Source organism: Pollachius pollachius (assembly GCF_949987615.1).
Source record: "Pollachius pollachius genome assembly, chromosome: 16".
NCBI classification, from domain to species: domain Eukaryota; kingdom Metazoa; phylum Chordata; class Actinopteri; order Gadiformes; family Gadidae; genus Pollachius; species Pollachius pollachius.
This window is the reverse complement of record NC_136949.1, coordinates 4,572,800-4,587,270: the sequence shown is the minus strand read 5'-3', so window position 1 is coordinate 4,587,270 and position 14,471 is coordinate 4,572,800. Positions and strand designations below refer to the sequence as shown.

Genomic DNA, 14,471 nt, shown 5'->3' with positions numbered 1-14,471 from the left:
CTTTGAGCCGGTTCCAAAATAAGAATCAATAGGTAAAACACCAAATTAATACATTTTGCTTCTTATCCGGCAGATGTTAATGGCAGGTGTATTCAACCCTTACCATAACCCTAACCCTATTTTTATTTTAAAAGTAGCTAGGGCGGGTCTACATTGTCTCTACTCTGGCTGGAAGACAGATAATAAAAGACAATTGGTTGTAGCAGTAAAAGCACATTGCCTAATTTAAGGGAGAAACAATACGTCCTATTCTATAAAAACATTAATATTAAATGGCTCGCTAGAAGAACCAATACAATTGAGAGTTCTAAATTAGGTCTAATACCACTGGTGTTCTACCATATAATCTCCTTTAGATGGCGCTATCACACCGAGAACAACACGTTTTTTGGGGGGTTCCAGGGTTTGTTTTAGGGTTAATAGTGGGAAACCCAAACCCTAATTCCAATCCTTCAAATAAAAAACCCAACCTTAAAACCCCTCCCATCGGAACCCCTAACCCTAACTCGAGATCTGAAAACCTAGAGGCGTTGGTCCAACCAAACCACGTACCACACCTGTATGACGTCACACGCAAACGAGTCCTATCTCCTACTGGCGCTGTCATCACTCGTCGGGCGCAGTGGCGTGCGCCTGTAATCCAAGCTACCGGGAGGCTGAGGCTGGCGGATCGTTTGAGCTCAGGAGTTCTGGGCTGCAGTGGGCTATGTCGATCGGGTGTCCGCGCTAAGTTCCGTATCGATATGGTGCTCCTGGGGGAGCCCGGGACTACCAGGTCGTCTAAGGAGGGGTGAATCGGCCCAGGTCGGAAACGGAGCAGGTCAAAGCCCCCGTGCCGCTCAGTAGTGGGTTCGCGCCCGTGAATAGACGCTGTAGTTCAGCCTGAATAATACAGCGGGACTCAGTCTTTTTAGGACATTTCAAAATATGTACGTACTGGTGGTCTCTTTGGTTCATACATGACCACAATAATCCGTGGTGGATAGTATCTTGTTTTCATTTAACACTCCGTATCCCATTTGGTAACATGTGTACAAGACTGCCCCCTATTGGTCGTTGGAGGTATTCATGTTTTTTTTTGTTGTACTTGAACAGCGGGTCCACACTTATTTAATGTAGTATGCTCGGAACTAAAACAAGGAATGAAATATGTTTATAGGGATGCTACTAGTAGGCCTACTACTGATACTTGAAGCAAGATGATCATTAACTATGAAAATACTATTGTGCTATGAAGTTGGACTAATATCGTTGGCTTTTCCATTGACTATCCAACACTTTAACTCAATAAGGCCTCAGATATTGTGGTAGTCTACATTGTATTTTATTCACTCTTTCCTTTTGCAATTAGCCTTCTTTGAGCCGGTTCCAAAATAAGAATCAATAGGTAAAACACCAAATTAATACATTTTGCTTCTTATCCGGCAGATGTTAATGGCAGGTGTATTCAACCCTTACCATAACCCTAACCCTATTTTTATTTTAAAAGTAGCTAGGGCGGGTCTACATTGTCTCCACTCTGGCTGGAAGACAGATAATAAAATACAATTGGTTGTAGCAGTAAAAGCACATTGCCTAATTTAAGGGAGAAACAATACGTCCTATTCTATAAAAACATTAATATTAAATGGCTCGCTAGAAGAACCAATACAATTGAGAGTTCTAAATTAGGTCTAATACCACTGGTGTTCTACCATATAATCTCCTTTAGATGGCGCTATCACACCGAGAACAACACGTTTTTTGGGGGGTTCCAGGGTTTGTTTTAGGGTTAATAGTGGGAAACCCAAACCCTAATTCCAATCTTTCAAATAAAAAACCCAACCTTAAAACCCCTCCCATCGGAACCCCTAACCCTAACTCGAGATCTGAAAACCTAGAGGCGTTGGTCCAACCAAACCACGTACCACACCTGTATGACGTCACACGCAAACGAGTCCTATCTCCTACTGGCGCTGTCATCACTCGTCGGGCGCAGTGGCGTGCGCCTGTAATCCAAGCTACCGGGAGGCTGAGGCTGGCGGATCGTTTGAGCTCAGGAGTTCTGGGCTGCAGTGGGCTATGTCGATCGGGTGTCCGCGCTAAGTTCGGTATCGATATGGTGCTCCTGGGGGAGCCCGGGACTACCAGGTCGTCTAAGGAGGGGTGAATCGGCCCAGGTCGGAAACGGAGCAGGTCAAAGCCCCCGTGCCGCTCAGTAGTGGGTTCGCGCCCGTGAATAGACGCTGTAGTTCAGCCTGAATAATACAGCGGGACTCAGTCTTTTTAGGACATTTCAAAATATGTACGTACTGGTGGTCTCTTTGGTTCATACATGACCACAATAATCCGTGGTGGATAGTATCTTGTTTTCATTTAACACTCCGTATCCCATTTGGTAACATGTGTACAAGACTGCCCCCTATTGGTCGTTGGAGGTATTCATGTTTTTTTTTGTTGTACTTGAACAGCGGGTCCACACTTATTTAATGTAGTATGCTCGGAACTAAAACAAGGAATGAAATATGTTTATAGGGATGCTACTAGTAGGCCTACTACTGATACTTGAAGCAAGATGATCATTAACTATGAAAATACTATTGTGCTATGAAGTTGGACTAATATCGTTGGCTTTTCCATTGACTATCCAACACTTTAACTCAATAAGGCCTCAGATATTGTGGTAGTCTACATTGTATTTTATTCACTCTTTCCTTTTGCAATTAGCTTTCTTTGAGCCGGTTCCAAAATAAGAATCAATAGGTAAAACACCAAATTAATACATTTTGCTTCTTATCCGGCAGATGTTAATGGCAGGTATATTCAACCCTTACCATAACCCTAACCCTATTTTTATTTTAAAAGTAGCTAGGGCGGGTCTACATTGTCTCTACTCTGGCTGGAAGACAGATAATAAAAGACAATTGGTTGTAGCAGTAAAAGCACATTGCCTAATTTAAGGGAGAAACAATACGTCCTATTCTATAAAAACATTAATATTAAATGGCTCGCTAGAAGAACCAATACAATTGAGAGTTCTAAATTAGGTCTAATACCACTGGTGTTCTACCATATAATCTCCTTTAGATGGCGCTATCACACCGAGAACAACACGTTTTTTGGGGGGTTCCAGGGTTTGTTTTAGGGTTAATAGTGGGAAACCCAAACCCTAATTCCAATCCTTCAAATAAAAAACCCAACCTTAAAACCCATCCCATCGGAACCCCTAACCCTAACTCGAGATCTGAAAACCTAGAGGCGTTGGTCCAACCAAACCACGTACCACACCTGTATGACGTCACACGCAAACGAGTCCTATCTCCTACTGGCGCTGTCATCACTCATCGGGCGCAGTGGCGTGCGCCTGTAATCCAAGCTACCGGGAGGCTGAGGCTGGCGGATCGTTTGAGCTCAGGAGTTCTGGGCTGCAGTGGGCTATGTCGATCGGGTGTCCGCGCTAAATTCGGTATCGATATGGTGCTCCTGGGGGAGCCCGGGACTACCAGGTCGTCTAAGGAGGGGTGAATCGGTCCAGGTCGGAAACGGAGCAGGTCAAAACCCCCGTGCCGCTCAGTAGTGGGTTCGCGCCCGTAAATAGACGCTGTAGTTCAGCCTGAATAATACAGCGGGACTCAGTCTTTTAAGCACATTTCAAATTCTTCTTTTCAAAAATATGTAGGCCACGTGAGACTGGTGGTCTCCTTGGTTCATACATTATCACAATAATCCGTGGTGAGTAGTATCTTGTTTTAATATTAAAATCCATGTCCCATTTGGTAACATGTGTACAAGACTGCCTCCAATCGGTCGTTGGAGGTATTAATGGATTTCTTTTTTTAAAACAGCGGGTCACGGCTACTTCATTTAGTATGGTGGACCCTAAAATAAGGAATGAAATATGTTTATATGGATGCTATTAGTAGACTACTTCTGATACTTGAAACAAGATGACCATTAACTTTGAAAGTACTATTGTGCCTAATGTCGTTTGTTTTTGCATTTACTCTCAAACACTTTAAATCAATACGGCCTCACATATTGCAGTAGTCTACATTGTATTTTATTCACTCTTTCCTTTTGCAAGTGGCCTTCTTCGAGCCTGTTCCAAAAATTAAAATGGTAGGAAACAGAACTCAGACATGTTGGTTCTTATCCGGCAGATGTTAGTAAATTACCATTGCGTTTTTATTTAAAGGTACATTGACTCTACTCTGGCTGGAAGACAGATAACAAAAGACAATTGGTTGAAGCAGTAAAAGCACATTACCTAATTTAAGGGAGAAACAATACGTCCTATTCTCTAAAAACATTTATATTAAATGGCTCGCTAACAGAAGGTATATAATTGAGAGGGAGAGTTCTGAATGAAGTCTACTGCCACTGTTGTTGTAGCATCTAAATTCCTTTAGATGGTGATAACTCACCAAGAACCACGTTTTTTTTTTGGTCGACATGGAAAAAGATATCCCTAAGGGGTAACACTGTCGTTTTTAATCGGCCGTCATGAAAAAAACATAAGGGGAAAAACTGTCGTTTTTTATTGGAGATCGTTAGAAAAACATCAGGGGTAACACTGTCGTTTCTCATCGGTCGTCATGAAAATAAAACGTATAACACTGTCTTTTTTATTCGATCTTCATGGAAAAAGACATGAGGGCTAACACTGTCGTTTTTATCGGTCGTCTTGAACAAAACATATGGGGTAACACTGTCGTTTTTTTATTGGTGATCATTAATAAAACATAAGGGGTAACACTGTCGTTTTTTTATTGGTGATCATTAATAAAACATAGGGGGTAACACTGTCATTTTTTATCGGCCGTCATGAAAGAAACAAGGGGAAAAACTGTCGTTTTTTATTAGAGATCGTTAGAAAAACATAAGGGGTAACACTGTCGTTTCTCATCGGTCGTCATGAAAATAAAACGTATAACAATGTCTTTTTTAATCGGTCTTCATGGAAAAAGACATGAGGGCTAACACTGTCGTTTTTATCGGTCGTCTTGAACAAAACATAAGGGGTAACACTGTCGTTCTTTTATTGGTGATCATTAATAAAACATAAAGGGTAACACTGTCGTTTTTTTATTGGTGATCATGAAAAAAACATAGGGGGTAACACTGTCGTTTTTTATTGGAGATCGTTAGAAAACGTAAGGGGTAACAATGTAACTTTTTATTTGTGGTCATGAAAATAAAACATAAAGGGAAACACTGTAGTTTTTTTCGGTCGTCTTGAAAAAAATCATAAGAGGTAACACTGTTGTTTTTTATCAGTCGTCATTAAAAAACGCAAGGGATAACATTGTCGTTTTTTACTGGTCGTCATGGAAAAATACATAAGGGGTATCACTGTTGTTTTTATCGGTCGTCATTTAAAAGCATAATGGCTAACACTGTCGTTTTTTAATTGGGCATCGTTGAAAGAACAATAAGGGGTAACACTGTCGGTTTTTATCGGTCATCGTTCAAAAAACACAAGGGGTAAAACCGTCGGTTGTTTTATTTTTTCATGAAAAAAATAGGCAATCAACATGCCTAATTCTTTTTTTTTTTTTAATGGTAGGCACTATTAGCCTACGTTTCGAACAGTTAATAATCGAACAGTTAACATTAATCTTTAATGCAAACTAAAAAGACATTTCATTTTCAAAAATGGGATCGCTCCCATCCCCCATAACAAATTGCACCCTATGTAGTATTATTCATGATATAACATATAAGGGCTACAATAACTTACAATGAGAAACATTTACAGAAATATATCAAGGTGAAATTACAGGAACTTTTAACGTTTTATTGTCATACGGGATTAATTACGAATATCTAATTTATCCGGTGACATTGACCATTGAGGGGATATTTCCTGTCCGAGAGTCATCTGTGTCAGGAAACAGAAGTAACAACATAAGCCCCGTAACTACCTCCTATCTCCCCTAGATGGCGATCACGACATCATTCAGTAACTGTACTGAATGACGTCATGTTTTCTCAAAGACATATATCCGACTGGTCCTGTTAACTATCGCCGGGCGCAGTGGCGTGCGCCTGTAATCCAAGCTACCGGGAGGCTGAGGCTGGCGGATCGTTTGAGCTCAGGAGTTCTGGGCTGCAGTGGGCTATGTCGATCGGGTGTCCGCGCTAAGTTCGGTATCGATATGGTGCTCCTGGGGGAGCCCGGGACTACCAGGTCGTCTAAGGAGGGGTGAATCGGCCCAGGTCGGAAACGGAGCAGGTCAAAGCCCCCGTGCCGCTCAGTAGTGGGTTCGCGCCCGTGAATAGACGCTGTAGTTCAGCCTGAATAATACAGCGGGACTCAGTCTTTTTAGCACATTTCAAATTCTTCTTTTCAAAAATATGTAGGCCACGTGAGACTCGTGGTCTCCTTGGTTCATACATTATCACAATAATCCGTGGTGAGTAGTATCTTGTTTTAATATTTAAATCCATGTCCCATTTGGTAACATGTGTACAAGACTGCCTCCAATCGGTCGTTGGAGGTATTAATGGATTTCTTTTTTTTAAACAGCGGGTCACGGCTACTTCATTTAGCATGGTGGACCCTAAAATAAGGAATGAAATATGTTTATATGGATGCAATTAGTAGACTACTTCTGATACTTGAAACAAGATGACCATTAACTTTGAAGTACTATTGTGCCTAATGTCGTTTGTTTTTGCATTTACTCTCAAACACTTTAAATCAATACGGCCTCACATATTGCAGTAGTCTACATTGTATTTTATTCACTCTTTCCTTTTGCAAGTGGCCTTCTTCGAGCCTGTTCCAAAAATTAAAATGGTAGGAAACAGAACTCATACATGTTGGTTCTTATCCGGCAGATGTTAGTAAATTACCATTGCGTTTTTATTTAAAGGTACATTGACTCTACTCTGGCTGGAAGACAGATAACAAAAGACAATTGGTTGAAGCAGTAAAAGAACATTACCTAATTTAAGGGAGAAACAATACGTCCTATTCTCTAAAAACATTTATATCAAATGGCTCGCTAACAGAAGCTATATAATTGAGAGGGAGAGTTCTGAATGAAGTCTACTGCCACTGTTGTTGTAGCATCTAAATTCCTTTAGATGGTGCTAACTCACCAAGAACCACGTTTTTTTTTTGGTCGACATGGAAAAAGATATCCCTAAGGGGTAACACTGTTGTTTTTAATCGGCCGTCATGAACAAAACATAAGGGGTAACACTGTCGTTTTTTTTATTGGTGATCATTAATAAAACATAAGGGGTAACACTGTCGTTTTTTTATTGGTGATCATTAATAAAACATAGGGGGTAACACTGTCATTTTCTATCGGCCGTCATGAAAGAAACAAGGGGAAAAACTGTCGTTTTTTATTGGAGATCGTTAGAAATCGTTTCTCATCGGTCGTCATGAAAATAAAACGTATAACAATGTCTTTTTTAATCGGTCTTCATGGAAAAAGACATGAGGGCTAACACTGTCGTTTTTATCGGTCGTCTTGAACAAAACATAAGGGGTTACACTGTCGTTCTTTTATTGGTGATCATTAAAAAACAAGGGGTAACACTGTCGTTTTTTTATTGGTGATCATTAATAAAACATAGGGGGTAACACTCATTTTTTATCGGCCGTCATGAAAAAAACATAGGGGGTAACACTGTCGTTTTTTATTGGAGATCGTTAGAAAACGTAAGGGGTAACAATGTAACTTTTTATTTGTGGTCATGAAAATAAAACATAAAGGGAAACACTGTAGTTTTTTTCGGTCGTCTTGAAAAAAATCATAAGAGGTAACACTGTTGTTTTTTATCAGTCGTCATTAAAAAACGCAAGGGATAACATTGTCGTTTTTTACTGGTCGTCATGGAAAAATACATAAGGGGTATCACTGTTGTTTTTATCGGTCGTCATTTAAAAGCATAATGGCTAACACTGTCGTTTTTTAATTGGGCATCGTTGAAGGAACAATAAGGGGTAAAACCGTCGGTTGTTTTATTTTTTTCATGAAAAAAATAGGCAATCAACATGCCTAATTCTTTTTTTTTTTAATGGTAGGCACTATTAGCCTACGTTTCGAAAGGTTAATAATCGAACAGTTAACATTAATCTTTAATGCAAACTAAAAAGACATTTCATTTTCAAAAATGGGATCGCTCCCATCCCCCATAACAAATTGCACCCTATGTAGTATTATTCATGATATAACATATAAGGGCTACAATAACTTACAATGAGAAACATTTACAGAAATATATCAAGGTGAAATTACAGGAACTTTTAACGTTTTATTGTCATACGGGATTAATTACGAATATCTAATTTATCCGGTGACATTGACCATTGAGGGGATATTTCCTGTCCGAGAGAGTCATCTGTGTCAGGAAACAGAAGTAACAACATAAGCCCCGTAACTACCTCCTATCTCCCCTAGATGGCGATCACGACATCATTCAGTAAATGTACTGAATGACGTCATGTTTTCTCAAAGACATATATCCGACTGGTCCTGTTAACTATCGCCGGGCGCAGTGGCGTGCGCCTGTAATCCAAGCTACTGGGAGGCTGAGGCTGGCGGATCGTTTGAGCTCAGGAGTTCTGGGCTGCAGTGGGCTATGTCGATCGGGTGTCCGCGCTAAGTTCGGTATCGATATGGTGCTCCTGGGGGAGCCCGGGACTACCAGGTCGTCTAAGGAGGGGTGAATCGGCCCAGGTCGGAAACGGAGCAGGTCAAAGCCCCCGTGCCGCTCAGTAGTGGGTTCGCGCCCGTGAATAGACGCTGTAGTTCAGCCTGAATAATACAGCGGGACTCAGTCTTTTTAGCACATTTCAAATTCTTCTTTTCAAAAATGTGTAGGCTACATGAGACTGGTGGTCTCTTTGGTGCATACATGATCACAATAATCCGTGGTGGATAGTATCTTGTTTTCATTTTACAATCCGTATCCTATTTGGTAACATGTGACAAGACTGCCTCCTATTGGTCGTTTGTGGTATTAATGTGTGTATTTTTTTTAAACAGCGGGTCCACACTTATTTAATGTTCGACACCAAAATAAACAATAGAATATGTTCATAGGACTGCTACTAGTAGTACTGATACTTCAAACAAAATAATAATCCACTATGAGAAAATAACTATTTTTAATTGATCTCTTAACAGTATTTAATTAGTGTGTGAATGTATCAGCAGTCACACTCAATAGAAAACGAGAGTAGCCTACGCAACAAAAAAAGTAGCCTGTTCAGCAGAAATATTCCCCCAAAAAACTATTAGTTTGACTGAAAACAATCAAAGCATAAAAAACTTTCCCTACTCACTGTCAGTTCTGAACTTGATATAAAATTAAATTTAAAAAATATCATTTTCTTAAAATTATAACAAAAAAGAAAAGAAAGGTAGAGGGTTTGGTCAGCAGGTTTTTATTTTGGTTTGTCTGTCCTCTGGACCCGGCTACAGCTACAGCTCATGGTCCTCTGGGTGGTACAGCTCGCTCATCAGCCGGTAGATGTACGACGGCGCGTTGCCCCCGATGTTGGAGATGAAGAGCGTGATGAGCTCGGGGGGTACGTAGTCGAACACCGGGCAGTGCACGTTGACCTTGGACAGGATCTCCCCTAGAGGAGGGGACAGCACAGCGTTAACCAACAAGAAGAATGCGTCTCGCCCACCAAAGACCGTGGATGTCACAGACCTTTGTTCATAGCTGTGCGATGGTAAGAAAGGGAAGTCTATCTGCGTAAATTGTCAAGCAAGTATTTTCCTTGTTTTGAAAGCTCTGGCATTGCTACAATGGGGAAGGTATCATCTGCCTTGAATGAAGACTCACCGTTCAAAATGTGCATACATGTATGCATATACCACATTACAAAATGTTTGGATTCTCACACACTCTCACACACACACACACACACACACACACACACACAAGCGTTACCTTCGGTGAATGGTAGGACCTCATGGGGTGATACGAACTTGTGAAACGTGTCTTCCTCGTTTGGGAACTACGGAGACAACAGAGTTGGGTCAGAATCAAAACATGGGGACGTGGGGAGTCCAGGACATCACGTAGGCTGCACGGTCATGGACAGTAGACAATGGGGAGGGGGGGGGGGGGGGGGAGGGCATCATAACAGGAATTTACAAGGGGGGGAGGAAGAGCAGGTTGACTTGTAACGGGAAGGTTGCTAGTTGGATCCCCGGCTCCTCCTAGCTGAGTGCCGAGGTGTCCATGAGCGAGACGCCTCGCCCTCACTGCTCCCGACGAGCTGGCTGTCGCCTTCCATGGTCAACTCCGCCGTCGGTGCGTCAATGCGTGCATGAATGGTCGTCAGTCGCTTTGGATAAAAGCGTCTGCTAAATGCCCTGAATTGTAAATGTTAACGTAGATGCAAGGTACCTGAGGCGAGAGTTTGAACATGGGGGCGCACACGATCAGAGGCGTGGAGTGGTGTTTGGCGGCGAGGGCCAGCGTGTGCGTGCCGTTGACGGCTCGCAGTCCTCCGTTGGCGAGCACCGTCTGCGTGCCGATGATGACCTGACGGGCGGACGGACGGCATGGCGTTAGGAGGAGCGCGCGATGGCGCCAACGCTCTTAGCTAAAAGCTTGGCGTTGCTAGCGATGGATCCCCGGCTCCTCCTAGCTGACTGTCGAGGTGTCCCCGAGCGAGACGTCTCCCCCTGACCGCTCCAGAGGAGCTGGCTGTCCGCCTTGCGTGGTTGACATCACCGTCGGTGTGTGAACGCGTGCATGATTGAGGGAATATCGGGCGATATTGTAAAGCTCATGAGTGGACACTGGTAAGAAAAGCGCTGTATAAATGCAGTCCATTTACCGTTTCTTAAAGGGGACATATCATACCACCAGGTGTGAGTGTGATTAGCCATTACAAGCAGGTTTGAAAATGAGCCTCTTCTGACATCACAGGTGGGCGTGTCCACCTAGGTGTGTGCTGGGTAGATCAGTCTACCAGCCTACCCAGTGGACCGTAGCAAACGTTGCTCATCTATCACTCACACATCTAGGTGGACACGCCCAACTGTGATATCACAATGCTACACATTTTGAAAACGGCTTGCAACGGCTAATCACACTCACACCTGGTGGTATGATATGTCCCCTTTAAGTTGTTTGACCATCACATTATGACGTAAAAAGGGACATTTTATTATGTCTACTAAATAACAGATGTTGTTGTTGTAAATGGTAGTGTGTGGCCTACACACAACAGGTCAAAGCTTATTTTGACTACTGGCTAGGTGGACATTTGGATCTTTATTTTTTTTGTCTACACCGAAATCACTGCTTTAATTTAATTACAAACAATATGAAGGAAACAACAATGGTGGGAAATTTTTGTTCACCAGGATTGTGGAAGATGTACCTTATTGACACGAGACATCACGGCGAATATAGCAGCGTCGGGAATAACTGTCGTCTCGATCTCTGCCTGCGAGAGGCTGGTCGCCATTTTGTGTCCCTGTGGAGAACAAAGACACGATAAGTTCGTAGAAGGAGTAGAATCCCACCAGCAATCTCAGGAGTTCAGCATTCGTAGCCATGGAAACGTTTGCATTTTTGACTCGAAAAGCCCAGACACTCCCAGAGCACACAAGCCTTATTCACCTGGCGGACATTTCGGTTCCATCCTGGTTCTAAATGCTAGCTGGGTGGGGAAGTGAACGGCAAGCTAGTGTTAAGAGCCAAGATGGCCGCTAGGTGACCAACATAGATATAAATACTGACTAGATATCGCCTGAGCTGTGCTGTTCAGTGGAAAGTATGCGTGAATGCCGCCGCCATCTTGCCGCCGGGTAACCAGCCACCTGAATGAATGAACGTCCGATGGGGCAGAAGTCTTTTCCCAGTCAAAATAACTCTAAATCGCCTTCTTTTTAAGCAATCTTCAAGCCGGTGGGGTCAAACGTGTGTTCATGGTAATGATAGTAAAAATAAATGAAAAATATATTTTTTTCCCTATCACTAACAAGGAACACACGTCTGAAGTATGTCAGAAACCAAACCCGCTTGAAGATTGCATAAATAGAAGATTCAGAGTGATTTTTACAAGGAAAGGACCTCTACCCCATTGGCTGTTCATTCATTCAGCTTGGTGGTTACCCCACATTCAGGTGGGTGGTTACCCTGCAGCAAGATGGCGGCATTGTTGACGCATGCTTAGAAGCCGAATGCGACATCTAGTCAGTCTATATATCTATGGGTGACGATGGCCTGGAGTGAACGATGGCCGCCTGGTGGTGTGGGTCCTCTACCTGGCAGAAGGGGGCGCACTCGGCCACGATGACGTGGAACTTGCGCTTGCGTGCGGCGTCCTTGAGGAAGTCCTCCACGGTGCGCGAGCGGCCGATGGTCATGATGACCTCGTTTGAGTGGATGTGCTCCAGGGCCTGCATGGCGATGTTGTACGTCGTGCCCTCTGAAATACGGTCGGGAAAGGTAGTTTCAAAATAAAAGTCCACGAAAAAAAACAATAGATATAGAGACAGATAGATGGATAAACAGATAGATAGACATGTGGTAAAAAAACATGGTAAAAAATACATAATTTTGGCCTGCATTCTTCGGTCAGGATATAATTGAGAACCCGAATTATAAACAAAAAAAATTGCTTTAACCCAATCAACATCTGCCCGTAATTTCAATGTCCAAAGTAGTTGGCTTGCATCCATTTATGAATCTGTGTGTCTGCGTGAAGCGATAATCTCAAGAGAGCATGCAAGTTAAGTCACTCCCTTCAGTCCCCTAAAACTAACATGGTTGAAATGATTCAGAGGCACTTCCCAACAGAACAGAAAAGACTCAAGACTCACCTGTTAAGAGTTCATATACACTCTGCATCGTCACCCGGTCCCACCCCCCCTGCTTATTGTATTTTGTACTTCCTGGGACTTAATGTACGCACTTATTGTATGTCATATTTAATTATAGTACTTATAGTTATGTAGCATCTTATCCTAGCTATCTCTGTTGTACACAGGGAATGGGTTAACCTAGCGATTGTAAGTGCTTTACACTTGGTTCTATGAACATCCTTACTGTATCGACAGCGATATATAATTTCCCTTTCTTAACTTATTGTAAGTCGCTTTTGTCTGCTAAATGCCCTGAATGAGGAGCGGCAACAACAGGCCACTGACCCAGCTCCGTGAGTAACTCGTTGATTGCCTCGATCACGTTGGCTTTGAGAGTAGGAAAGTGCTGTCTGAAGTTCTCCTCGCTGAGACCTCCTGAGGTCAGCAGCTTATGGAGAGACTCCTGCTGATCCGTCTCCTCGCTGCTTCCCCTTGACCTGGAGGCAGGGAGACAAATATGTGACCCCCAAAACCATTTTATTTTTCCACCAAAGTGTTCCTGACTTTTATCTCCATGCTTCATTAAACATACTCATTCGAAACTTCATACTTAATTGAAACTATGCCTTTTCAATTTTTATAACAATTTTTCCACTTTAGATACAGGATTTCCCAGGAAATGTCACTGTCTTTCTTATTTCTATGTATTTTAAAGCACTTTGTAAAAATATATTTTTACAAAAAAGTCTAGACACAAAAGCAATTTGTTATTACGTCTAAACTACTATAAGACCTAACAGCATAGGGCCAGTCAATGAACACGGAGAGAATGTTTGTTGATGTCGAAACCAGCAGATGGGTAATATCTAGACTAGAGCCGTTATCTTCCCTCACCGAGCATACTCCTCCCTGATGATCTTCAGCACCCTGCGGACCATGTTACCGACGGTGGTCTCGGAAGGCTGGGCTGCCGTCATCCTCCTCCCCTCTTTCCGGATGATCTCCATCAGATCGCCTGAGAGAGGTGGAAACATAAAGTCCTCACTGCGTTTGCTTGTTCTGGCCTGGTGTTTATTACGACTATTGCCAAATGAATAGAGAATCACAGCACATTTATTTATTGTATTCCTTCCCATCTTCTTTCTATGTCACGGCAAGTTGGGGTAAAGTTAACAAGTAATACTAGTAGTAGTAATACCAATAGTTTGATCAACAGCTGTCAAAACGACAGACATCAAGTTTATGGACGGTTATGTGTACTACATTCTAAAAATATATTTGACAACCATAAATACAATACCCTTAATATAAATCTAACGTTAGTGTGTTGACAGTGTGTATCCACGGCGGTACTTTAACCAACCTGCGCTGCTCCATCGTGCCTGGGCTGTTATTCTGCGGAGCAAGGCAGTCGTTTCTCGGGCAGTTTCAGCCGAGCCACGCAGCGGTCCAGCCCCGGTGCCTCCACGCTTCAGGTCGGCTAAAAAAGCCTCTATTCTCTCCGAAAGGTCCGTATTTTTATCGGCACCGGGCATGTTGTTTTGCTTGTTGTTCCACTGTGAAATGTCAACGCAATGCCTTTCCGTCAGAAGGTTGGGAACGGAGGTGCATGGTAAGAGTTTCCGGGTCAGTTTAACAAAGCCTGCGATCTGATTGGTGGACTCGACTCAGTTATTTGCCTTACTCTCAACA

At 42.7% G+C, this 14,471-nt stretch overlaps 1 protein-coding gene across 1 annotated transcript; it reads right to left on the bottom strand.

Moving 5' to 3' along the window:
* Positions 1 to 9,380: 9,380 nt before the first annotated feature.
* Positions 9,381 to 14,365, bottom strand: eif2b2 (eukaryotic translation initiation factor 2B, subunit 2 beta). Its single transcript, XM_079753422.1, has 8 exons — positions 14,143 to 14,365; positions 13,674 to 13,794; positions 13,125 to 13,276; positions 12,240 to 12,403; positions 11,351 to 11,446; positions 10,366 to 10,503; positions 9,904 to 9,970; positions 9,381 to 9,583 (listed from the first exon to the last, which is right to left on the bottom strand). Exons 1-8 carry the CDS (start codon positions 14,312 to 14,314, stop codon positions 9,426 to 9,428), a joined length of 1,068 nt encoding a protein of 355 aa, XP_079609548.1. The 5' UTR covers positions 14,315 to 14,365; the 3' UTR covers positions 9,381 to 9,425.
* Positions 14,366 to 14,471: the final 106 nt, after the last annotated feature.

Bases quoted from the DNA above. Each gene is read 5' to 3' on its own strand.
- eif2b2 (XM_079753422.1), bottom strand. From the start codon at position 14,314: ATGCCCGGTGCCGATAAAAATACGGACCTTTCGGAGAGAATAGAGGCT. The intron at 13,277-13,673 runs GTGAGGGAAGAT...CCCTGCCTCCAG, and splicing joins ATCAGGGAGGAGTATGCTCG to GTCAAGGGGAAGCAGCGAGG. The intron at 12,404-13,124 runs GTCAGTGGCCTG...ACCGTATTTCAG, and splicing joins CGAGTTACTCACGGAGCTGG to AGGGCACGACGTACAACATC.